This window comes from Chrysemys picta, chromosome 6 (genome assembly GCF_011386835.1).
Source record: "Chrysemys picta bellii isolate R12L10 chromosome 6, ASM1138683v2, whole genome shotgun sequence".
In the NCBI taxonomy this organism is placed as follows: domain Eukaryota; kingdom Metazoa; phylum Chordata; order Testudines; family Emydidae; genus Chrysemys; species Chrysemys picta.
This window is the reverse complement of record NC_088796.1, coordinates 89,371,892-89,398,962: the sequence shown is the minus strand read 5'-3', so window position 1 is coordinate 89,398,962 and position 27,071 is coordinate 89,371,892. Positions and strand designations below refer to the sequence as shown.

Here is a 27,071-nt window from a genome sequence, read left to right as displayed (position 1 = left end):
AACATTACCTAATGTCTGGTGGATAAGTCCAGACTGTACCAAGAGGAGAGCCCCCCATTGCAAAAGCTGGCTAATGGTCATGTATCCAAGAAGTCTCTATTAAAATAGTTCAATGTACTGGTAACTGATTGTCCATATTAACAAGACTATTAATAATCAACAGAACATGCACATTACATTTTTAGAATGACAGATCCAAACGAATAATGAAGGAATCTACATTATATTGAAATAGACTGTTTTGCGCAATATAATGTAAAAAGCCCTATAACAGGATGTTCACTTTTTTAAAAACAGAGAAGCTGGGCTTTGGAAAGTGATATCAATGTAAATGGTAAACTCAATCCACACATAGGCTTTCACTTCATCTAGTTTCTTTACCTTATATTTGCCCTGATCGCAGCCGCATAACGTGCTCTCCATTGTGTAGCTCCTTTGTACTCCTATCTCTCTCCAGACAACTACACGTGCTGTCGATTCCTTGGACTTTTCCACTACAAAACTGCAGCTGCTCATGCTGAATGTTGGGGCAATGTGACTGAGAATCTTAGGAAGAGTCTATAGGATAGTAATTTGAAAGCGATTCAATTTGTTTTTACGAAAATGTGAAACCACAGTATATTAATCAGACAGTTCAGATCTCAAATTCCAGTTTAAAAAAAAAAAAAAAAAAGATTTTGCAAAATCCATCCAAAGTAATGTTTTCATTATTTAAAAAAAAGCCAAGAACCCCAACCGATTCATTCTTCCCCCATCTTCAAAAATTCCCCGGTAGCGTTTGCAACCCAGTCATTAAAATAGTGTGTGAGTCAAGTGCATAAAAAAATAGAACGTGAAGTGTCTAGTAGAAAAGATTGGACTATATGCATGACTAATTTGTTTTTATTGTTGCAGCTGAGTGAAGTGCAAAAGGGAAATGTAATTTAAATTAATATTCAGTTTCAATAGTCTAACGTATAGGAAGTTCTGTATTTTAAAATACTATATAGTATTTCTGACATTGATTCAGCAAAGCTCTTAAGTGTATGTTTAACTTTAAAGCATGTGAATAATTTCAACTTCAACAGAACTATTCACAGGCTTAAGTGTATATGTACATGTTTCAATTGTTTGCTAGATTGGGGCCCAAAACACTTAACTATGTGCGCTTAATTTTAAACTTTAAAATCAGTGCAAGTTTATCATTTGTGCTTTGTTGAACATGGATAGGCTGAAAGTTAACATATGTGTAAGCATTTGGGCCTGATCCGAAGCTCACTGAAGTCAATGGGAGTCTTTCCATAGACTTCAAAAAGCTTTGGATCAGGCTTATGTTGAACCAGGGCTTTATTTGAAAAATGTGCCTTTAAATTAATTCCTCTATTTTTCACATGTACAGCACATCAACTTGATATGGACTTGGTGACTTATTTAGATGATATAATTTGTTGGAACTAAATAAACTACAAGCAATAGTCAAAATCGCTAGAGTAAAAAGGTATGTAAAAAGGCACTATTATGAAGAGACTATTCAGCAACATTTCAGCCCAGCTCTCTGTAGCACTGAGTACATTGTATAGATAAATTGCATTAGGATTATGCCTCTTGGGAAATAATATTGACATAGGGTTTATTTAAACAAGGATGCTTGAGAGTGATTTTCACACATGATTTGAAAATCCTACCTAATAAAATAGCTTTTCAAATATCAGGTGATCACCTAAGGCACCTGTCCTTAAATATAAGAAAACTGGGAGCAGCTGTATTAAATTATGCCAGAGATAACCACTCACCCTACAAACCTCAACTGTTATATGTACACCAAAACCTCATATTTTAAATGTAAGTGCTAACCAGTATTTGGCATCTTCAATTTTTCTGTAGCTGAAAAATATTATACTAACTTTAGCTGTTCACTTGCAGGTCTTTTTCTCTTTGACTCTTATCCTTCACTCTTGGAAAGTTCACAGAAATGATTTCACTTCAGTCAAAAATATGTTGCTGCATGCGATAGATGCAAAAAAGTTATATGTTTTCAACTTATTTTAATTTGTTTGGCCATATGATAGGACTACTCTCTCCACTGCTAGCAATATGGACACACTGCACTTCTATAAAAATTCTGTACCCATTTTCATTAGCAAATGGTTCAAGCGCTGATATAGACTCGGCTCAGACATTTCAGCCCTTGTCAAAAAACTCAAGAGGCTGGTCTATAACAATACTTACATTGTTACTAAAACTGGTGCAAGTATCTAAAATTTCATAGTGTAGACAAGATTTAAGTGACTGAGGTGGATAATGAAATTGTAAATAATCAGACAGCTAAGAAATTGTAAGGGAAACAATCCAGTAGCATTTGGATTTTTTATTTTTTTTTCCCCACGTCTGAGCACCAAAAAGCATGCATAACTGTTTGTACATGTAAATGGCTAGTTATGAATCTAACAAGTGCAGTCACCTGATCGGTGAGCACAACTGTGAAGAAAAAAGTAGGTATGCAAACAGGTGCAGATATTGGGCCTCCTTTAAAAAAAAAAATCAAAGTAAAAAAGAAAAAAGCCTGTATATATTTGTGATTGCCACAAGGTGGCAGTGAAACTACACAATAAGAAGCTTATTTTCAGGAAAGATTATTTTATAGTCATTGTGACCACGCAAAAAAAGTTATTTTGAACGCTTAATTTAAAAATCCTTATCAAATAGATTTATACACCAAATTCACTGGGAAATATTACACAGCAAAAATTACATTAAAAGAACATTATGGCTGCAAATTCAAGGAATTTCCAGAATTAAGGCTACCCATGCAACCTTAATCCAGCCCCCTCGTATGCATGCAGTATGAAACAGTCTAATTACATGATCATATACTACTTTTTCCACACGACCTCTGCCTCTTTCAGTGCACAAGATGAATGGTGCTCACGTAATGAACAACTATTCAGTGTTCCCAGTCTCCTGGCCCAGACAGTGCCAGTATTCCCCCTGGCTCCTAGTTGGGTCTCAGTCTCCTCCAATCCACTGGCTCCTAGTTCCAGTCTCCTCTCACCCAGCTCCCAGTCAGATTCTTTTTACCCAGCCAACTGTAGACTCCCTCCACCCCAACTCCTAGTTTTCCCCCTCATAGCCTAACCCTGCCAGTCTCCAGTACCAACCCCCACCCTTCCCCAGTCTCCTTATTCCAATCTATTCCCTCCCCTTCCCTACGGTTACCATATTTGAACTTTCAAAAAAAGGGACACGCCGTGGGGGGGGGGGTAGCCCCCACCCAGCCACTCCCTCCCACTTCCCGCCCCCTGACTGCCCCCCACAGAACCCCCAACCCAACCAACCCCCCCTGCTCCTTGTCCCCTGATCGCCCTCTCCCAGGGCCCCTGCCCCTAACCACCCCCTGGGACCCCACCCCCTATCTAAGCCTCCCTTATCCTTGCCCCCGACTGCCCCCTCCTGAGACCCCCTCCCACCCTAACTGTCCCCCTAGGACCTCACTCCCTACCTGTCCCCTGACTGTTCTGACTCCTATCCACATCCCCGGGACTCCCACGCCTATCCAACTGCTGCCTGTCCCCTGACTGCCCCCCGAACTCCCAACTCATCTAACCCTCCCTGTCCCTTGACTGCCACAATCCCTCTCCACACCCCTGCCCCCTGAAAGGCCCCCATCCAGAACCCCTGACCCATCCAACCCTCCCCCTGCTCCCTGTTCCCTGGCTGCCCTGGTCCCTCTCCACACCCCCACCCCCTGACAGGCGTCCCCCCCCCAGAACCCCCAACCCATCCAACCCTCTCCCCGCTCCCTGTCCCTTGACTGCTCCAACCCCTCTCCACACACACACCCGCCCAGAACCCCCGCCCCATCCAACCCCCCTGCACCCTGTCTCTTGACTCGCCGCGCTCCCTGCCCCGCCCCGCCCCACCCCACCCCACCCCAGCTCACTTCTGCTCGGGCTCTGCCTGCTCCCCTGAGCGCGCAGCCGCCCCACTTCTCCACCCCCCACCCCCCGGCTTGACTCGAATCAGATGTCCGCGCGGCAAGCCTGGGAGGGAGGTGGCGAGAAGCGGAGTGGTGCGGCTGTGCATTCAAGGCAGCGGCAGAGGCAGAGCGGAAGTGAGCTGGGGTGGGGAGCAGTTCCCCTGTGCCCCCCCCCCAGGGTTACCTGCTGCGGGCAGACCCTCCCCGCGCCCCCCTCCCCCAGCTCACCTGAGCGCTCTGCTTCTCCTTCCTCCCTTTTGCTGTGCAAAAGTCTGGGAGGGAGGGGGGTGGAGGGGAAAAGTGGCGCGCCCGGGGGAGGAGGCGGGGCCTGGGATTTGGGGAAGGGATTGGAATGTGGACGGGGAAGGGGTGGAGCTGGGGGGTGCCTATGCCCCACGCAGCGCTGCCGGCGTGCTGAAGCTGCAGGGGAAGGGGGAAGCGGGGGGAGGAGCTTTTGCTGCTGGAGAGGCCCCAAGTGAGCGGCTCAATCCGTTGCGACTGCCCTGTCAGCCGCTTTTGGGTCTTTAAATAGCCATCCGGGGGGAAATCCCGGACATTTTTAGCTTTTTACAAATTCTCCCCGGACGGCTATTTAAAGACCCAAAAACTGGACATGTCCGGGGAAACCCGGACGTATGATAACCCTACCCTTCCCAATCTCCCACCAGGTCTAGCTCTTGCTCCCTCTGCATTCAGATAAGGTACCTCTTCCATGCTACCTAGGTGTCAGCAGGAGGGGCATAGAGCCAGAGAGTTTCCCTGCTTTCTGTTCCAGGGTCTGTACCTGGCACAGGCTGCAGCAACCCAGAGTCACAATTACAGAGACAGTTCTGCTAATCTCCTCACAGTCCCAGACTGGAGCATGCTTAGTGCTCATGGAATCTTCTGGAAATTTAGTTGTGAAGCTCTAGCAAATCTTTGTTAAACATGTGCAAATTGCACTCTTTCAGAGGTTTATAACTTGGGCAGATTTTCAGGGGGATCAGAAAAAGTCACAGCCTTGACACACAGGCCATCCCCTGACTAATTTCACGATTCTGCTCCTGCATAGGAGTTTCTAAGAAAAAAGAAAAAAAAAAAAGTTTGCAAATTTAATATGAACACAATGTATTTTCCCTAGCTTCATTATCAAAAATGGCTCAACTCTTTAGTCTGAAATTTTCCAAAATAATTAAGATGAGGCAGAGATCCTCATGGAAAATTTCAGATGGAATGGGTAAAGTTTTGTAAGCAAATGAAAGCAGGATCTAACAATGGGAAGTGTTCAGCAGTCTTAATAATAGGCAATGCTACTAGCCTTGCCTGTAATAACTGATCTAAATCCATCAATGAAGTGAATAAATAAAGAGTATGACAAAAGTGTTTGCTATACTAAAATATGGAAGTGTTTATAATTCTGTTCATAGTTTAACATTTTTCAAAATAATCTACTAAAATATTGCTTAGTTCGTTAGCCCAGTTAATAATAATAATGTTTTGAAAAGCTGAATTACTTCTACCTTTCATTTTTGTTTAATGAAATAGACAAATATTTTGTCTTGTTTAACTAGAAGAATAAAGATAAAACAATCAGCTGTGTCAAATGAATGATTATTTGTCGTTATTTTATGACTGTTGACTCTCTTGTCTACATCCCTCCTTCTCAGAGGGAACAGGGTGTTTTTCTTTGTTTCCCCTTCCTGGCTACATGACAGTGATCTAATCCAACTGTTTGGCACTCCCTGACATATAAAGAGTATTCCTCTGACTGGCACTCTATTAACTTTGCATGAAGCTAGGCAGAGAAAGAAGAGCTATAATTAGACCCCTGGACTCTGTTAGAACCATACACAGCTCTCCTGTTACAAGTATCACAACATTACTGATTACTTTGTCGCAATACCTTCCTAGATTCCAGAATGCTTTTCTGTTTTCAGAAGTTTACTTTTTTCCCCCCACTACAGCAGTCACCCTTACACTTCCAAATTGTCTTAGATAATAAAACCAATTAAATAATGTTTCTTAGTACGTGTAGTATTTCTGAGGTATTCTGTGTATATGAGAAAGTAGGGAAGCATATGCAATGCTACAAATACTGAGGTAATTATATCTATACTATAACTGACTTTTTTAAAAAGGTAAACAAACGATATACCTGTTCTTTAATATTTGAGTACTATTATTCTATTAAATGTTCAAGAACATTCACAAACATAAAAATAGTGATAGTTTTAAGTGGGCATAGATGTTGTAAAGCAGCACGGTGCGTACACAAAGTTGTGGAAGTTATTCGAAAAATATCTGAAAAAAGAGTCTGTTACATATTATGGAAGTCAGGGAATTGTTTTTATACTGTGCATGCAAATTGCACAGGGAGACTGTAATCATGCTCTATACCAGGGGTCGGCAACGTTCGGCACGCGGTTCGGCAGGGTAAGCACCCTGGCGGGCCGGGCCAGTTTATTTACCTGCTGACGCGGCAGGTTTGGCCAATCGCTGCCCCCCCCCCGGCCGCGGTTCACCGTCCCGGGCCAATGGGGGCGGCGAGAAGCCGCAGCCAGCTCATCCCTCGCCCGCGCCGCTTCTCGCCGCCCCCATTGGCCCGGGGCCACGATCGGCCGAACCTGCCGTGTCAGCAAGTAAATAAACTGGCCTGGCCCGCTAGGGTGCTTACCCTGGCGAGCCGCGTGCCGAACGCTGCCAACCCCTGCTCTATACAATGACACCGTCGCTCAGGCTTAAAAACAGCATAAACAAGGAAACAAAGTTGCCCATGGCGCTTTTCAGAGAGAGAAAAGTTAAAGCAATCAAACGTTACTTTCCAGTTTAGAGCCAGCATTATGAGTAAATTATATTCCTCAGTAACACTTATCTGTGCACCTGTAGGTGTCTTACTGCACAAATCCCAAAGCATAAATTGTCGTATGTTGCAAATGCCCCACACCATCTCCTGTACCTAGAGAATGACATAGCCTAGGGACAAGCAAACACCACCTATTATTGTGGATGAATACTTTGACAAAGCATAAGTACATAGGCACCTTTTCATTTTACACCAGATTAACACTGTTCTTTCTTGGGGGGTGGGAAGTAACAACATGAGGAAATCAAGATATAATTACACTTTCACAACTTACTTGAAGGTTTAACTTTTACTCACCCTATAACCAAGGTCCTCAATCAGGTCACAAGAGGCAGCGCTAACATTAGTGTGCCACACTGTCTCTTTGATACTGCAGCCATACATGAATACATTCTTTTTACGAGAATGACCATGATAATCACAGTAAACCTACAAAAATTGGAGAAATAAAAGCAATGTTTTAAAACAGGCTACAGCATCAAATAATTTAAAGTTTTATATATTTCCTCATCTCTCATCCTAATTGCATTCATTTACACATACTAAAACACCAGCATTAGCAAATGAAAGGCACATTATACAATCAACCTGTTTATTAAGAAGAAAGCATAGTTTGTTTTTTCAGCACATTCAGAATAAACTGAAACTGGCCATCAGGAAGTTTAGACTTGAAATTAGATGAAGGTTTCTAACCATCAGAGGAGTGAAGTTCTGGAATAGCATTCCAAGGGGAGTAGTGGAGGTAAAAGTCATATCTGACTTCAAGACTAAGCTTGATAAGTGTATGAAGGGATGGTATGATGGAATAGCCTAATTTTGGCAATTAATTGATCTTTGACTATTAGCGGTAAATATGCCCAATGGCCTGTGACGGGACACTAGATAGGGTGGGATCTGAGTTACTACAGGGAATTCTTTCCTGGGTGTCTGGCTGGTGAGTCTTTCCCACATGCTCAGGGTTTAGCTGATCGCCATATTTGGGGGTCGGGAAGGAATTTTTCTCCAGGGCAGACTGGCAGAGGCCCGGGGGTGGGGGGAGGATTCACTTTCCTATGCAGATGGGGCATGGGTCACTTGCTGAAAGATTCTCTGCATCTTGAAGTCTTTAAACCACAAGTTGAGGACTTCAATAGCTCAAACATAGGTCAGGGGTTCGTTACAGGAGTGGGTGGGTGAGATTCTGTGGCCTGCAGGAGGTCAGACTAGAAGATCATTATGGTCCCTTCTGAGCTTAAAGTCTATGAGAGTGCATGACTAACATTTTTATCACAGCAGAAGCAATAGCAACAACCAGTAACTAGAGTTAAGCTTTCAGAGTGGTATCCTGTTCAAACTCCTGTTCTCATTCACTCATAATTTCCTGAAACTCATCTGTCAGACAGAAACTGGTCTTTGCCAAAGGTTTTCTTATTTTTTTGTGTTTTACTCAATCTGTGCAGTCATTTTTTACAAGGAGGAGGAGGAGTGAAAGAAACTACTCTTCAACCCTATTTAACAATTTTTTTAAACTTTGTCTACAGTTGTAATGGCTGGGGTTAAAAAAATTGACATAAAAAGAATCCTGCTATAGAACCTTTGAGTGTTCTACTAAAAATAAGATGGTTAAATGGAGTTATGAGCCTTTCAAAGCTGCATACACACTAGATTTTTGATGGACTGAAATTTTTTCCTGAACTCAAACCACAGAGCTAAGGAAGACTTTGCTACACATACACCTCTACCTCAATAGAACGCTGTCCTCGGGAGCCAAAAAAAATCTTACCGTGTTATAGGTGAAACCGCGTTATATCGAACTTGCTTTGATCCGCTGGAGTGCTCAGCCCCGCCACCCCGGAGCACTGCTTTACCGCGTTATATCAGAATTCGTGTTATATTGGGGTAGAGGTCTATATGCATAGCTAACAAATGCATACTGAAAAGTAAAACGAAAATGTGCATGGACTGAGGGAAGAGCTCTACACTCATGTGCCTCCTATAAGGATTAGAGCTCCTCTCTTCTGGACTTCCTAAGGGGAAGAGTGGAAAGAGGAAGACCGAAAATGGCTGGGAGAATCCCGTTTCTCCCTTCCACATTAAACCCTACACGGACACCATGATTTGACCATTGGGTCCTGATTCTGCAAGGACATCTCATTGGTTTCAAAGTGATGACTCAAGTGCAACATTAAGTATATGCATACATTTTGGCAGGATTGGGGGCTTATGTAGTTATGCACATATACTGTACAACGTAAGTACCAACGTAAAGTTTTGGCATATTGCATATATTCCAAATTGCTGATTAGAGTTCATAAAACTAAGCCATTTCCAAAGAAAATATAAAATCTAGCAACGCAGCATATCTAAAACTTTCTGAATTCAACTGTTTTTGTTACTACAACTGCCTTAACGGGGGGGGGGGGGGGGGCAAGAACCACTCCGATGTTCAGAACATGAGGCTTTTTTCCATCCTCTAACTCAACAACACCTGCAAACAAATGCTAGATATGCAGTACTGAAAGGCTCAAGAATCAAAACTGGGGTGTTATAACTAAATATTTTTGCAGCATTAACCAAAGTGATTGCTCTCGTTCAATACAACTGGAAATAGTTCCAGAAATTTCTAATGAACCCTCCAAGTCACATTTGTAAGCATGTGAAGCAGTTGCGAGGACCTATAAATGTGTTTTCTTTTACGGAGAGCGAGACAGTATCTATACAAAAAGCTAAAATGATTTTGAAATGCCTATTTTGGGCAAACACACATACTCACCAGAGGCAAACGTTTTATAGCAGCCAAATATTGTAGTAAGCCCTTGGCATGGTAAATTGTGGGATGAAGGTCTGGGTTTGGGTTTTGCCACTGTCTGTTCAAATCCTCCCCACTTAAAGAACAGCGATGGCTATGAAAGACAAATTTATAAAGAAATGTATGGCTCCCAATATAACTTCACTTTTATTTTAAAAGTTACCCTCACTAATTCAAGTTTTGCCTGTGACACAACTACTCAATTTGTGTGGTCAAGTGAAATTTAAATTCAAGTTTGTACTCAGAACATTTTTTATTCTTGCAAAAGAGTTAATTTAATGGTTACTAATATATTTTACTTGGATCAGATAAAATTAAAGGGAAGTAAATTTTTATTTAAAGATATTTGCATACTTACTTGCTCTGAGATTAGAGGAAGTAAAATTATCTGTTGTGAAAATTGGATGTTTGAATGTGTGTGATAAGTCAACAGATTCAGTTCCAAATTTATAAGTTCTAATTTAAAAAAAATTAATAGCCTTTTACATTTAAATTTTTGTAAGATGGTCAATGATTTTATTGTTCAATCTTTTTGTCTAGTTCATGATCTTGTGACCATAATCTGTCTGCTCAATTTGATATTTTGGAACTGCTAAATAGACAGACAGTCAACTGTCAGCGATGTTCAGTTATAGATTTGCTGAATCTGTTGAATTCTTCTAGAATTCTTCATACAATTTGCTAATTTGTGGAAAGATCCCGATCTCCATTAAGATGATCAAATCAAATGTAATTGGATGGGAAGCCTGGTAACTTCAATGGAATCTTATTCAGATCATCAAGAAAGAAGCATGGCTATGAACCTTTAAAATAGTGGCTTCAAAGAGAACTCATGTACCCTTTATACACCATCACAACTCCAGAAGCCATATGATTTCAAGCAAGGCTTTTGTCTACACCCCTGCTTTGACTGACAATTGACAGGGATATGGAACCCATCATCAGCCAACATACAAGACCTGTCACAGGCAAGCCTGGTAGCATTGAGGAGACCAACTAGCTAGTAGAAGACTAACAGAAATCAGGAAGATCAGTGTCTACAGCAAGCAATGTTTCAGAAAGACTTAAGTAGTACTGTAAGTTTAACAAATTCATACAGACATTTTAAGTATTTTATTTTAGATTTTTGGTTTTCAATCTGCAGAGACATATCCTTGGCATTCATGCATTAGCATGAGTGTTTAAACCAGTGAGTGATTGCTGGAGTGTCTGAGTAAGTATGGCTGGGGGCAGGGGGGACAACTGAGCAGCTCTGAAGCCCAGAGGGGCTATTTATGTGCCACATATCAGCACCTTTAAGAAACTTTCTGAGCAAATAGTCACACCTGCTGTCATGTTTACTAATTAAAGAGAAGTTATAGATTTAACCTCTGAAAACTATTTCCACCTAAATTCTTGGTAGCCGAATGTAGTAAGTTGAGCTTCTCCTAGACTTCTTTATTAAAAAAATGATATGGAAACATCTGTGACCATCCCTTTGGGGACTGGGTGGCAATACTAATATTAAAGAATGGCAGTGTGGAACCTTGTGGTTAAGCCTTAGTGAATTAAATTGGGAATTGTTTTTCCCCTGCGTTAGTCCTTTTTTTTTGACAAAGTGTTTGAATATTGAATTGACTTCAATAACACCCTTCTTTCTGACAGAGATTATAAACCATCATCTTTTCTTGCATTAGATGTAAGGATTATTAATTTTTGGATGAGAATGTGTAAAATTTGTTGGATTTTGACCTTTATTTTTAATTATTTGAAATATCTTTGTATAAACCTTATTTTAGTTATTAGGCTTAGTTAATAAGATATAAAATTGTGTCAATTTGGTGTTCTTTAAACCAGAAATCTGGGGACTTTAAGAAGTTGAGAATTTAGGGCAGACAAACAGCACATCCTATCTATTTCTGTACCAAGAGATATTTGTGAGGGGTACATGTGTACATGTAAAACTATGATAAAATATGTTCTGGAAAACCATATTGCAAAAGCAAGTTCTGTGAAGGTACTTATTTTTATAAATGTAATTTACAAAAACACTATCCTGAGAACATAATATTTTCATAGTAAAATTCAAAGAAATAAACACTGAGAGACAGCATTACCTTCTTGTATAGGAATACATTTACACTACTGATTCCTCACCAACAAAAAAGTGCTAGAAGACAGCTTTGTGAGAAATCTGGATTCATTACAGTATATAAACCTTAACCTATGCTACATATTTGGCTCATACTTTAATTACTTCATTGCTAGCCCTCCATTCCAACAACTGTGCTGCAGTAGTGTTCTAACATTCCAATGAATTTGTCGCATACCTGGTACACATGACATCGATGGATGAGTCTATGGCCCCATCACTATGTACGCTGCGCTTCCTCTTCCACTCTCACTGGCATAAGCCTCCCTATTAAATTCCATGTTACTGCTTGTACCCAGGGCTATGACTTAAAGCCACAGTTAATTCTTAGAAAAAAGTGCCATCTCAAAACAGACAGTATATAAAAGGAAGTTTTTCATAGTCTGGATCATGGAGGCTCTTAAAATTACTAGTACATATGTTTGACTAAAGAAAACTGGGAAAATATTTTGTCAGTAAGATTTGTTTATAGTAGTTTTGTTAGTTAGCAAACCACTGGAAAAAGACTAAAAATCCAACTATGAAAAAAATCGAGCCTAAATACTAACTGTGTTAATTCTGGAAAACCACTGCATTTTTATTTTAAGATTTAGACATTGTTTTTATTACAAGATACAGAAAGATCTTTAATTAATTGTACTTTTGTGAGCAGAGTTCAACTTACTTTCCATTGATGACACCATCTGGGTTGAGCATAGGGACAATTTTAAAAATATAGGATTCTCGTAAACTCTGGGCAGTGGGGTTATTACTCATAAGATATTCCAATGTTCCCTTCATAACCCAGCTTGCATTAGTCTCTCCAGGATGTACACGAGCAGATAAGAAAATGTAAGGACGATTCCCTAAAAGAAGCATTCACAAAAATAGCAAGATGTAAAACAAGTAAATTAAAACAGTTTCAAAACAATAAATAGCTCGAGTTGGTGGATGGTGATTGAAAAATAATGTACCAGTGCATTTGCATCTTTATGACAGGATTTTAATCATAAATATTGATTGTTACACAAGTGCCTCAATGGATTAAGTTTAATGCAACATGGAAAAACAACTACATAAACACCATCTGTTAAAAGAATTGATGATTGGTAACTTACGTGATACAATTCAAATTCCTCTCTTCATAAGGGAGAGAAATTCAGGAAAAAAATGGGATGCTTTGGGGGGGGGGGTCATATGGTGGTACAGTCCTTATGTGACATTTATGAAATGGGCTCCATGGAAAATACATTTTTCCACTAAAAAGAATTACTATGAGATCATGAAGAACACTAAAGAATGAGGAATTAGGGACTGTCTTGAAATAACATTTAAAAAGTTTAGCATAAGAATAAATCTTGTTTGGCAGTTGACAGTACTTTTTTTAAGAAAGAAAAATCATGTTTAGAAAACATGCAGGTCCAAAATTTATCTTTAACAATTCAAGAATCAGGTGAGATTTTTTTGTTTGTTTAAACACAAAAGCAAATTATAAATGTGAGCAGACCAACCAGTGGTAATCTCATGAATATAAAAGTGAGTTTTGCTATTTTTACAGTAAGGACCCCACCAAGAATTGCAGACAAATGAAGCATTAACATTTTTAGAAAGAGGTAACATTACATAATTTTAAGTGGATCAGAGAGAATTTATACTTACTGAACTGACAGATATGTTCATAGTAATTCGACTCCGGCATGGCTGTGATAGTGACTAAAGGGCAGCTGTTCCCAGACAGGGTCTCACACAGAGTATCTTGTCGAAAATAGATCTGCTGAGGGTTGTGCATGGATTCCAATTTCTGAAGATGCATCTTCATCCCCAAAATGATGAAAAGGTACTTAAGTCCTTTGCAATTTTGTATATGATAAATAAAGATTTATTTAAGTATTTTATTTTTATTGTTCCAGGTATAGAAGATAATTCTCCCATCACTACTTTGGCCATGAAATACCTTTTAGGTTTCCACTACATCTATAGCTGACTAATGTTTTCTTTTGTATAGAGTGTTTTGAGTCTTTCTTAATTTTTTTTGGAGCACTTTCCACTTCTATGCACCACTCTTTTATTCTGTTTTTAACCAAATGATACTCCCTCAAGGAGCAGCCACTTGGTTTGTGAATGGTCCCAAATGATCAGCCTCATTCAATATTGATCCATTCTATATGTTGAGTCCCAGATCTGCTTTTGTTAATATAACCAATGCAGCACATTCTAGTTATGCATCTCACTTTGCTTTACAAACATCAACAAACCCTCACAACACCCCAATTTTACTCAATTCATTATCCTGAAAACGTCTTCTTTTTAATACTTCGTAATCTTAACCTTAATAGTTCAGATATACCTCATCAAATTCCCACCGAAGTCCATTGAAAAACTCTCAATAGACTTCAATGGGAGATAGATCTAGATCATGGTAAACAATGTCATTCTAGGCAACTTTACAGGGGAGTTATATCCAGCTGTCAGCTTTTATCCATACTCTCCTGCTGTCAGTGTTTTCAATGCCTTTTGGGGGGAGGGAGGGGAGAGAAGGGAACATCTAAGTCAATTACTGATATAGCTGTAATTCCTATAATTATCAGACATATTGTATAGGGGAAATGAAGATCATGTCAAATTTCTTGCAGTTTTTTGTTCTAAAGAACAAGCAAACTCATTACATATATTGTAACAGACTGATTCCTTTCTTATTTGAACTTTTAATGAGAGTGTTTTATTCTTTTCAACATATATGCTTTCATTTATGTAGCCTTGTGTATCTATGAACTAATATTTGGAAGCAATCAGCATTTTCTTATGGAAAGAGATACAGTAATATAAATGGACATCCAAGTAATCCAGTTCAAAGATTCTCTCACCCTTAAAGTCGAATACGTATATGGATAGTGGTAAGCAAAGTAGCAGACATCATCCTTGTGTGGGAAGTTCACTGTGAATGTAATTGTGTAATAGGATTTTCCTTTCTGACCACCAGCAGCAATTGAACTTCTAGCAAAGTGATTCCTAAAAGTGAAGTGAAACCAACATAAAAGTGTTAGAGATTTGTAGATATTTTTACTACATCAGAGGTCATCATTTCTGAACAGGATATGAAACCCCCTGGCTCTGAGAAGTGAGAGATCATATGATGGTTACAACATTTGTATGCTGCTGCGTACACTGCTGCGACTACAGGTAGAAACGCACTCGAGTAGAAATGCTGGGAAATTTTAATGGGGTGAGGGTGGGAGGGGGAACCAAAACAGACAGCCATTGAACAGAAGGGATGATAAGCGGGGACCCTACAGCTCCTCCCACGACAGGGCCATTTGTAAAGATAAGCAGTTTTCCTGTTTTACACTCCAAGATCTCTCCAATAAACAAGGAGTAAATACCTAGAAAGAGGTTCCATCACAGGATCCCCAAAAGAAAGTCAACAATACCACATGTGAGGTATTAAAGGTATTAAGGTTAAATTCTTAATACAAATTGCTTAAATATTTATATACACAAGTTATTCAATTAATACAATTTTCCCAGAAAATTTTATCAACATAGCATTAACAAAATACTTAATTTTCTAAATTCATTTGTCAACATCTAAGAAACTAAAAAAAAAAAAAAGCCAACCACACAATTGCTTTGCTACAGAAATATTAAAAGTAAATTACCACAATACATTTCATGTTTGTGCTTGTTCTAGTCATGTAAATTAGATTTTGTTCTAATCTTCAACATAACACAGATTTGCTTACCTCCATTTTTTGTTGGCATACTTACTTATAGTAACAAATATCTGTCCCAACACGAGTCCACCATGGCCTGGAATTTAACGCCTCCTGAACAGAATACATGAGGGGCTGCATACCTTTAAGAAAAAAGGAATAGATTTTTATCTTAAGGTCACTGAATTCTGTTTGTACAGCTAACGAGCAATGGATCACATCTGAATACAGTCTCATGTAAGCACACTATATTCATTTCATTTTTTAAGTCTAACCTACAGAGTCCATTATAAAGATTGAATGTCATACCATCTTCTAACTAACAATGAAGAGACATATAAAATGAAAAATGACTCAAGATGAGCAACGTACAAATGAAACATGAGTCAAAAAAACAAATGTAATTCAAAAATAATATAGTGGCTCGAATGGACACTAAAACAGTAAGATCCTGGATTCAATCACATCTAACCAACTGTCACTATAAAATTTCATAGGAAGTCTCAGCCTTCTTGTATCTCAATCCACCCACCTGAAAAACCAGATAACCACAATATCAATGAAAAACAGAAACTGTTTTATGAGCAGAGCTTTTCAGGTAAACTAGAAAAAAGTTTCCTTTGCCAAACAGTACTACATTAAGGCATGTGAGCAAACCTTCAGAGCGTAGCAGCAGTGTCTAAACCAGGGGAGGGCAAACTAAGACCCGCGTGCTGGATCCGGCCCGTCAGGGCTTTCAATTCGGCCGGCGGGATTGCCAGCCGGGTGGTGCAGTGGGGCTAAGGCAGGCTCCCTGACTGCCCTGGCCCTGTGCTGCTCCCAGAAGCGACAGCACCATGTCCCTGCAGCCCCTGGGGGTGGGGAGCAGAGGGCTTCGTACGCTGCCCTTGCCTGCAGGCACCGCCCCTCGCAGCTCGCATTGGCTGGGAACGGGAACCACGGCAAATGGGTGTTTTAGGGGTGGTACCCACAGGCGAGGGCAGCACGCATTGGAGCTGCCTGTCCTGCCACACCCAACCCTCGGGAGCCACTGCCGGACATGCTGGTCACTTCCGGGAGCGGCACAGGCCTAGGGCGGGCAGGGAGCCTGCCTTAGCCCTACTGCGTGCCACTGTTAACCCAGAGCCGCTCGAGGTAAGCGGCGCCAAGCCGGAGCCTGCACCCCAACCCCCAACCCTGAGCCCCCTGCCGTACTCCACACCGCCTCCTTCACCCCAACCCCCTGCCCTGAGCCCCTTGCCACACCCCTCTGCACCCCAACGTCCTGCCCTGAGCCCCCTCCTGTACCCCAACCCCCTGCCCTAAGCTCTCTCCCGCACTCCAATCCCCTGCCCTGAGCCCTCTCCCACACTCCTCCTGTACCCCAACCTCCTGCCCTGAGCCCCCTCCTCCTGCACCCCAACTCCTTGCCCTGAGCCCCCTCCTGCATACTGCACTCCCTCCCACACCCCAACTCTCTGCCCTAACCCTACATTCATGGTCCTGCATACAATTTCCCCACCCAGATGTGGCCCTTGGCCAAAAAGTTTGCCCACCCCTGGTCTAAACAAAGCAATTAATATGCAACATGTTAGTGTGCTTTAGAAATCACAGTCCCATAGTATGCATTACCCCACTGAGCAGACAAGCCTGCAGTCAGTTTTGACTATCCAGCAACTTCATAAAAATCAAAATTTGCTAATGATAATTAGGAAGCAGCTAATAGGACTTACTTTGTTTGAGTGCATTATTTGTTAAGAATAGTTCACTTGGCTCTAACAGGAATTTTACACGTTTCATAACAAGGTTTCAGGGAAAGGATTATGACTTTTGAGTTGCTAGAAGTAGTTTAGAAAAAATCTGAGCAAGAAGTTTGTGTGGACAGCACATTGCAAAGAACCGTTATAGGTTACATATCTGGTTTTATTTCAACTGATTCTCCACACAGATTCCACTCTTGGTGACTACTACTTGCCTAGTTTTTTAAGAAGTGAACTGTGATTGTAGGATAGCCCTACCCAAACTAGCATCTGACCTGGAAGCTCGTACCAAGGAACAGCAAGTGATAAATGTGTGGCTCAAGCTCCATGTTGCTGTTCTACCTATCTCTGATACTGGGAAGTGAACTAAGGAGGCCACCGAGGCCATTTGAGCCCTAATAAGTCTAGGGGGATCTTTCATATCCACATTGTAACAAGTCCTGATATAGACCAAGGCCCACTTAGTCTCAGGGATGATATGGGTTCTCCCTTAAAACTTTCAAACACCATAAAGAATCTAAGTGTGTACCTGAATGGCCTGGTTCTATCTAAGGTGAAGTTTCATTTCACCTGGCGTAGAATGTGAGTTAGGAAAGAAAATCGGGAGGTGAATCGACAGATTGACAAGGAAGTTGGAAGCTGCCTTGCACAGAAAACTTAGGGTGAGGCTTGAGGGAGTCCTTGTCCTTGTGAAAGACCATATATGGGGGGCCTGACTTGAGGGCATGAATCCCTCCTATCTGAAAGGCAAAACACTACCAGAAAGGCAGTTTTCACCGATAAACAGAGCAGGTAGTGGTAGGCTCAGAGGGAGACCCCCATCAATAGAATCAATAGTGAAGTAGGGTCTCAAGAAGTAGGGGTGTTTCCTGACTGGTGAGTGTAAGGCTCCATGAGTCTAGAACCCAGTCCTGCAGAGCTGCCAGGCAGCTGGCATCCCCATGCTGCCACAAGCTTGCACTCCACTTGCCCATGACCTGCTATGGACACAGACCATGGGAAGCCTCCAGCGGTCTGACAGCCTGCACCCTCATGGCTCCTGATTGGCTCCCTGGCCCATATAAACTCAAGAGGTATTTTAGGAAATGTCCAGGCACCAGCCCAGCTCTCCTGTAACTGACACGACTATTCCTACTCCTTGCTCCTGAACTCCTGGCTTTGACCACAGCTTGATTTGGACTTCATCTCCTGACCCAGCCCCTGAAACCTGACTCTGAACCTTGGTATTGACCTTGGCCTGGAACCTATGGACTTCTCCACTACTCCCAGCCTCAGGTTTGACCCAGCTCTGACCCTTGGTCCTGACTGCCCTCACTGTGGGATGTGAAAAGACAATGTGGTCTTGTAAATAGGGAGGATTTGCAGAGATCACTGCTAGCTAAACCCTTATCAGGCTTAGAGACAGACCCAATTATTTCAGGGAAAGTAAACTGTCTAATATCACTGCAATTGGACCTGCCACTGGAGAAAGGTGTTGAACTGCCTAAATAGAAACATTTCTTTCATTTGGTTTTTTATGTCAGCCTGGTTAAAGGTTTTCCACTGTGGAGCAAGATGTCTTGAACAGCAGCAGATCAGCTTCTCTGAAGACATTATCCAGGCAACATTCAAGCTATGCGGTGCAAGGATGTCTGGTTTGGGTACAGGCTCTGGCCTCATTCTGAAAGTCCAGGTTGGGCAGAACCAGCAAGGTAAGGAGTTTCTCTAGGTCTGAGTAGCAAAATTGCATAGCCCATGCTATCATGTCTCCCCACGGTGGACAGTACCAGATGCTTCAGAAGGTGTAACAGAGGTGGGGTGTCCTTCACAGTAGGGCTCATCCTAACCTCCATCAGAGATTGGCTCAAGCCTTCAAGCAGGTTTAATATTCCTTCTAAAATTTTTCATAGGAAAACAAGAAAACATTTTTCTATGGATAACAAGAATATTGAAAGTTATCACTAAATTCTTGGCCTCAACAACTTCTTGTGACAATGAGTCCCCCATTTTAATTATGGGCTCTGTGAAAAAGTATTATCCTGCAATGATTATAACTATTGAGTGGGCACCTGAATTTTTTCTTAGTGGGTTATAATTCAAAATGGAGCGTTCTCTTTCTGCCTAGCTGCACAGCAGATTCAGAGAAACACTATTTAACTTTCAATTTGATTATTCAGAGAAATGGAGGATAGCTTGACACTTAGTTAGACTCTTGGGCCTAAATGGCAGGGCTTCATGCTCTTCCCACTGACCTTTACATTCTGCTTTGATCCATGTCACAAGCAGGCTCTTTTGTTATTCAGGTCTTTTGAGTAACAGACTATCCCTGTCCGAAGAAGTGGGCTGTAGTCCACAAAAGCTTATGCTCTAATAAATTTGTTAGTCTCTAAGGTGCCACAAGTACTCCTGTTCTTTTTGCGGATACAGACTAACACGGCTGCTACTCTGAAGACTATCCCTGACATTCAGTACGAGAGTGCCAACTAAGTCTCAAGCTTCCTCCACTAAAAAGAGTCTGATGGGATTTTTGTGCTTCCTCCAGGTTCAGGAAGTGAAGGCAAGATAGACAGAACATCTATCTAGGTCTGATCTTTCACTCAAGTACTGAAGGCATTGAACACAGCTGTCTGTGACCAACACTGCGGCATCACAAGAACCACAGCACCTGAAGTCTGCCTTAATAGTGCCACAGAGGTTTGCAGACCCAACTACTGGTACAGAGGCACAGCAAGGCTGAAAAACTAGCCCTGGATGCCCACAATGATACTGGTGAAAAAACAACTTTTAAAAAAAACTAAACTAACCAGGATGAAGGAAGTGTTCTAAGGTCACTGATCCTTTGGTGGATGGAAGAAAAGAACAGTAGTGGGGACCATGCTCCCCCCCCCCCCACACACACACACACTTGGATGTCAGCATGTAGTTTGGAAGAGAGTGTCCATCCAACCTCAACAGACACTACTGGCTAGAAATTTCAGATATCACATATCTATGTATGAACACTTCCAAAGTGGGGATGCAAATAAACAATTTTGAAAAGAGAACTTGAGTTGTTTCCACTTAAACCTATAGTTCATTCTGGTCTCCTACGTGGACTTACTGATTACATTTAATTTCTCAGCAACGTGACATTTTCCCTCACACGTAAATCCCCAAAATCCAGGAGACAAAGTTGTTTGACATTGTTTGCACTTATTTTCATTTACTAAAACATGCACAAGCTTTCAGGGAGGGTCTTAATGGCTCCCAGTTTTCATCCTCTTGGCGTCCATGTAGAACTCAGCTTGTCTTTTCCAGCACCTTATGATAATAGCCTTACCACAATTTTAGTAGGAGCCTGGAACAGCATTCTTATACTTCAGCTTTACTCAAAAAAAATACTTCCTTAGTTTTCCATTTGAAAAATAATTTTAAAAAAAACATACACACATGGATTCTTTTAATCACTTATTTTACAGTTTTCTAATGACATCGTCACATGAAATATTAGGAGTTTGATTTGTAATAAAGAGATGAATAATCCAGTGATCCCAGTGGGGGGAAAAAGTATCCTGTTCTGGCTAGTCCAGTAGGTCTCCCTACATGCTAGTTTTCCATCCCTTTGAAAAGAAGTCTTACCATAATTAAACTGACTGTTCGACTTTTCACAGTTGATGATGTTAAACCGGTAACCAATGCCTGGTCGCATTCCACTGACTTCAAAATAAAACCATTGGTGATAGTGATTGCTGTTTATATCTGAGTTCAGAATGAGATCATACTCGTTTCTGAAGATTAACAAAGAGAAATAAGTCTTCTTAAAATAAGAAATTTGCAGTACATATGCAAAATAAGAAAAATGAAAGATATCTTACTTTCTAATTTGAATAACTTTGCGCAGATTTCCAGACTCAAATTTGGAGTTGAACTTCAAAATCTCCCCCTCTTCTGGCACTGAATAACTTTAAAAGAAAGGGGAAAAAAGACCATTTTAAGTAAGTGAAATGGATCTTTGGAACTCATTTGTTAATTCCGATTTTTGATTGGAAATCTAATCTAGAAGAATACATTCAGGATTACAACAAAAAAGGTACAGCATTGCCCTGATTAGGACTACAGGCTTTACCACAGACTTCATCTTTATCTTAAGCCAAAATAATTTCCTTGAAGAAAACAAAATTGGCAATCAAATTGAAGATTGTTTTACCACAAATATAGCCTACCTGGGATTATCAAGGTCATACATGACTCTGTCTATAATATCATTCTGATGAATCAGTCTTTCAATATCTTGGGATATTTTTGTCCTGTAGTAAGAAGAGAGTCCTCACTTAAAATACATTCTAGAACAGCAATTAGAAATGGTACATACCAATTTGTTTGTCAACCAAAGCTATAACACAACATGCAGGGCCTGATTTTCAGTGAGGCCTCCATGTCATCCCCATGTGTGCACTTGTGGTATGTAAGCACCTGCATACACTGCTGACCAATTCTAACACTTGCATGTGCAGGGGTTGAATGTGCATGTACAAAACCCATTAGGATTTAACTTTTATGAAATAATTTGTTCTTATAATTATAGAAGAAGCTCAGAGTATGTGATTAGCTATATTATTTGATATTAGTACTTAAATCTAGGTAACCTTTGAAAATGATTCAGTTATAAGAGTAATTTATACAAGTCCTTCTGTAACTAAAATTATAAGGGATTTTAGGAGCTAGGCCAATGTTTCTCAAATGCAGTCATCGTGGCCGCATGCAGCCACCAGGGCTTTTCTTGCGGCCATGACAGCCTCCTGGGCAATGATTGGGGGGCGGAGGGGGGGGGGCGGAGAGAAGCATCGGCCCCTCCCACTCCTTCCTTGTTGCTCCTGGATGTGCCACCCTGCACCGCCTTTGGAGAGAGGTGGGGCACAACGCTGCAGGAGCGAGGCGAGTGCTTGACCCACCTTGGGGGAGGGGGTTTGGGCAGCAGGCTCCAGCAGCAGGACTTCAGGACCCTGGCCGTGCAGCCCCAGGCTCCAACCGCAGGGCAGTGGGTACTGATACACACACACCCGGCTCTAGCCACACAGCCCTGGCCTCCAGCTGTATGTCAGGTGCTGGCCCCCAGTTCCAGCCGTGCGGTGGCCCTGGACTCCAGCTGCACGGACCCTGCCCCAGCTGCATGGCAGCAAGCGCCAACTCACAGCTCTGTTCCCAGGCTCTGGCCACGTGGTGGCGGGAACTAGCCCCAGGTGCCGATTCAAGGTGCTGACCCCTAGCTCCGGCCGTGCAGCAGCGGGCGCTGGCTCCTGGCTCAAGCCATGTAGCCCCAGGCTCTGGACATGTGGCGGCAGGTACTGGCCCTGGGCGCTGACCCACAGCTCCAGCCATGTGGCAGCTGGCTCCGACCCCTGGCTCTGGCCACGTGATAGGGGACTCATCACCCACCCTCATCACCCCTGGCCCCGCTGCCTCCCACTGCTCCGCATCCAACCCCCCATTGCCCCGGGCCACCGCCTCCCCCAGCCCCGCATTCATCCCACCTTCACCTCTGGCCCTTGCTGCCTCCCCTTTTGCTCCCCACCCCTTCAGGGAAAAAAGTGATATTAACTAACATGCAAGTATCACTTTTGACATCAGACTTACTAGCAATCTCCGAAAAGTGATACTTGGAGGTTTGTTAATATCAAGTATCTCTTTTCAGAGCGTCCCAGGTACTCACTAAGTGTGCTGTGATATTTACAAATAATCACTCCCAAAGGGAGAGGCAGCATTATTTTTATTACTGACTCTGCCAAAAAAAATCCTACAAATATACATTACAATGATTTGTGTGTGTATCTGTGCATATTTAGTTGTTTTTCCTAAAGTTAATTAAGTATTTTAGGAAAAAGTGTCAGTACGGCCACCAGTGAGAGTTGGTGGCTGCACTCTGAGGCCACCAAAAAATTTGTTGAGAACACCCCTGGGCTAGGCTGTGGAGTGAGTGGGTTAGTGCATTAGTCTTTCACCTCTGGAGATCTAGGTTCATCTACTAAATGGGTCGCAAATGAGAATGAGTTTGGTGGTCTCAGACAAATGCCTGGTGGACATTTTATCCATATTACAAAACCACTGCATAATTGGCAGTATCTGTTGAAAGGAGGCCCTGGACTGGAAAAGCTAGAGTGTATATTGGTAGAGCTGTGTGGGAAAACATGCACAGCAGCTGCAATAAAATAGAAGGAAGCCAATCAACACTGTAGGGTACTGTAGTACAGTCTGAAAGTGGGCTCAGGCTGGCAATTATCTGCACTTAAAGTAAAGGTTGCTGGGGAGAGGAAAGGCCATTTTTTGTTAACCCAGGACAGTCTAGTCACAAGAGTAACCAATCTTAAAAGAAATCACAAGCCCAACAAGTACCAAGTTACCAGTGTAGCAGGAAAGATGGACTAGAAGATAGGCCACTGGGACCTGGCTTCAATTCCTGACTCAACCACAGACTTCCTAGATGACCTGGGCAAGTCACTTTATCTACCCTATGCCTCATTATCCCTATTTTACAGATGGGGAACAATTTCCCTACCTCAGCAGGGTGTTGTCAGAATAAAATCCATTAACGATGTGAGGTACTCAGATACCTCAGTGACAAGCGACAAATTAAAATGATAATGGAAATGGAAATGAATTCGGGAAAACATACAAAAGGGAAAAACTGCAGAAAAAAAATAAAGGTAATAAGATACTGGACATTTTTAACCAGCTAATAGTTATGGGGCTGGAAAAAAGCTAGCTGAAGACATTTATATTTAAAAACAAAGAAAACTGTAAAAGCAAAAAAGATTACTTATCTGCAATTCTTGTTTTTTAACAGCAGCAATTATAATAGATTCACACTCTTGGATTTTGGTCTCAGGCACGAGATTATTTAGAAGTTATCAAGCAAAAGAATTCAGAACATTGGGAAGAGAGCTATTTATATACCCAACCCCACTAAAAGTCAGCTAAAAGTCAGCGTATGTGAACGCTCTGTCGGTATTTTGTCAGCACTTTTGCCGACAAAATACTTCTAGCCCCGCGAGTGGCATTAGCTTTGTTGGCAGGAGAGTGCTCCTGCCAACAAAACCACGTTCACACTGCCACTTGCTCTGGCAAAACTTTTGTCTTTCGCGGGGGGGCTTTTTTAAGTACCCCGAAAGACAAAAGTTTTGTCAACAACATCGCAGTGTAGACAAGCCCTTAGTCTGCTGTGAGTGTGTGAGAGAGAGGAAAAGAGAGAAGGGGGAGGGAGAGAGACTCACCAAAGCACACAATCCCAGTGTAATCCCTTTGTACTGAGTAGAGAGAATAGAGTTTTAGCCTACTCTGCTCTTGGAATTCCAGTTTTGGGTCCTGAACACAAACAGCGACATGAGTTTCTTCCCCAAAACTTCCAACTGCCTCACAAAGCCACTTCCTCTCCCCCAGTAGTCCCATCTCCTATCCTACAGTAATGTCTTTACTACAAAACCCTGGAAACAGGTAGTTTCCCCTGAAGGTTTACTTTATACTAGGAGTAAAATTTTCAAAAGTACTTAATTCCCCACAGAAAAAAAGTAGACTTAAGCTCCTAAGTCACTATGACAGTTTTGTAAAATAAAGAAAATTCTCAGACTAAACTCAGGTTTACACACACCAGCCGTAGGCGTAAATGCAAATATACATTCACCTGTTAAAAGGGAAAGTTGTGTGTTTATTGGTTAAGGCACCAAAATAAAATAAGTACTGGAACAGAGATGCCAATTTTATCTTTAATGTAAAGATTTCTCTAAGCACAAGATTACCCAGTAGTATTCTGAGGCGAGTATAAGATGCCTGAGGTACAGAAAGATCAGTGAAGGAGTGTAAAAGGGGATGGTGAAACTGACCAGTCACATATACACTGATTTATGTAATTGGGAGCTAAACTCTTCTTTCTTCCTTCTGCAAGAAAGAAGTGTCAAAAGAATTGACACTATGCAAGTTCACTGCTTTTTTTTTGGCAAGCTCTAAATTCTTCTGGTTGATAACACATTCCCTAATCCCAGGCTGAAATCCACAAATGTTAATTTTATAATTCACTGCTTAATTTTAGAAATTTAACGTTTACTGCTTGCACCTTCAGCTTATTTTCACATTAAGTTTTAAAGGCAGTATTTCTCATTTCAGAAAACCTTTTTTTGGTAGCTTAACATTCAGATAGCTTTAATTACAGAAAGTTACACCAAAAACTTCTTTCACAATAGAACTTCATTACTTTATTTACTAGTTTGTACCAGCTTGTCACTTGCGTTCAGAATAATTTTTTTTTAAATGTTTTAGAGACAAGACTATAAACAAAGATTATAATTTTATACATTAAAACATGAATTTCTCATTTGTACTATTCTTGCAACAATTGCTCTTTCAAAGAAATAGGTCAACTCACCTCTGCACACCATAAGGTCTTTCTAAGATAGGCTCCTTAAATGGAGGTGGAATGTGACCAAAGTAATCTGGGTAAGCCACTTCTGAATATTCAGGGACAGACTTTGTGTTTTTCACAATCTCAATATAAAGATCAGGGTCATGGAGTGGCAATATATCAGGCACCTCAAGCATCACTTGCTCCCCTGATGAATGCGAGCTGGAATCATCCTCTTCCTCAGGATCAACACCCGTGAAGCACAGCTTTCCCAGCTGGACAGATCGTCCCTCAAACAGAACACTTCCGCAAGATGAAACATGTTGGCAAGGTTTATTACAAGTGAGTGAGGTAAGACTAGTTTTGCTTTCTTTCTTCATTACGCACCCTGTTTTGCAATACTGTTCATTTTTTGAAGTATTCTGCAAAGTGATCCTGTCCAAGCCTTTCACTATTTCATAGCTTAGGCACTGACATGACGAAAGCAGTTTCTTTTGATCACTTTGCTGCTGTAAGCTATTGTCTTTGTTGCGATCTTTCTTTGGCAGATCCAAAAAGGCTGGCCTTTTATTGCACTCCTCTGCTTGCAAGTGATTGCTCTCTTTCACAGTAATTCCCTTGACTGAGTGATTTGGTTCTACAGACTGCTCCTCTCCTGCAGTAGGAACAACAATAGGTCCACCTAGATTTGCATCAGATGCAAAAGGCTTTGGTTCCTTGGAGACTAAGTCACAGTCCTTTACAAAGAAAGAACATGATTAGGAAACAATTTTTCACATTTTAAAAGTTTGTTTGTATTTGCTTATAAAAAGGACACTTTTCTTTTCCATGATTTTTAGTGGTAATAAAACAAGTATATTTTGGAATAAGGTATTCAGGATAAACAATCCTAAAAAGTTTGCCGGTTAAGCTACAGAAACTTTGTAAAAGTTAACCTTTTCCAAATGAAAGATGCCATCACCTAAATGAGGCAATTCTTCAGTGACATCACCAAACTTTCAAGTAATTTTTTTAAATTGTGCCATGAAATTAAAAAGTTGTGCAGCATTTCATCACATAGCATATATAATATTGCTGACATAAGGACTAGAAAGGTTCATCAACATCTTTGTCCTCTCATTAAAACAAAAACTTTCTACTTGATCAATTTTTACCCATTTGCTTTCCAGTTTTTCCAACATTCAGATATTTAAACAAGAAATAAAATTCATTTCCCTAAAGTTTTGATTGTTTCCTAGTCCCTTCCCTCATGCAGATTTAGCAGTGTCCTGCTGTATGAAGTCTAAAGGATAATAGTTAGCTCTTATATGATGCTTTTCATCTTTAGATCACCAAATGCTTTACAAAAGGTGCGTAATCATCATTATCCCTATTTTAAAGCTGGGGACAATGAGGCAAAGAGATCAAGTAATTTGCCCAAGGTCACAGAGCAAGACAACAGCAGAGCCAGGAAGAACATAGGTCTCCTGTCTGCCAAGCCAGTCAGTCAGTCAAAGCCCATAGGGAAACTGTACACCTTCCTCAAAACCCCAAGTAGTACTTTTGCCATAAGAAGTCAGACAAAAAATAGCTATGAGAAG

The 27,071-nt window shown here is 41.3% G+C and overlaps 1 protein-coding gene across 24 annotated transcripts in view; it reads right to left on the bottom strand.

Moving 5' to 3' along the window:
• AGTPBP1 (ATP/GTP binding carboxypeptidase 1) overlaps positions 1-27,071 on the bottom strand; it is a 113,944-nt gene that overhangs the window by 27,124 nt on the left and 59,749 nt on the right. For 15 of the 24 annotated variants that reach the window (XR_010602323.1, XR_010602322.1, XM_008163156.3 and 12 more), the window contains 11 exons: positions 25,516-26,228; positions 21,326-21,409; positions 20,978-21,064; positions 20,742-20,890; positions 15,461-15,548; positions 14,560-14,704; positions 13,355-13,508; positions 12,381-12,561; positions 9,550-9,679; positions 7,095-7,226; positions 382-558 (listed from right to left, as the gene is read on the bottom strand). Coding sequence is in view for 15 of the 24 variants with exons in the window: in XM_008163156.3 (XP_008161378.1) it covers positions 382-558; positions 7,095-7,226; positions 9,550-9,679; positions 12,381-12,561; positions 13,355-13,508; positions 14,560-14,704; positions 15,461-15,548; positions 20,742-20,890; positions 20,978-21,064; positions 21,326-21,409; positions 25,516-26,228 (2,040 nt within the window). In the remaining 9 variants the exon portion in view is untranslated. Of the gene's footprint in view, positions 1-381; positions 559-1,883; positions 1,981-4,739; positions 5,013-7,094; positions 7,227-9,549; positions 9,680-11,894; positions 11,984-12,380; positions 12,562-13,354; positions 13,509-14,559; positions 14,705-15,460; positions 15,549-20,741; positions 20,891-20,977; positions 21,065-21,325; positions 21,410-25,515; positions 26,229-27,071 lie in introns of those variants that run through there. The other 9 variants (XR_010602326.1, XR_010602325.1, XR_010602324.1 and 6 more) reach the window with 6 other exon arrangements.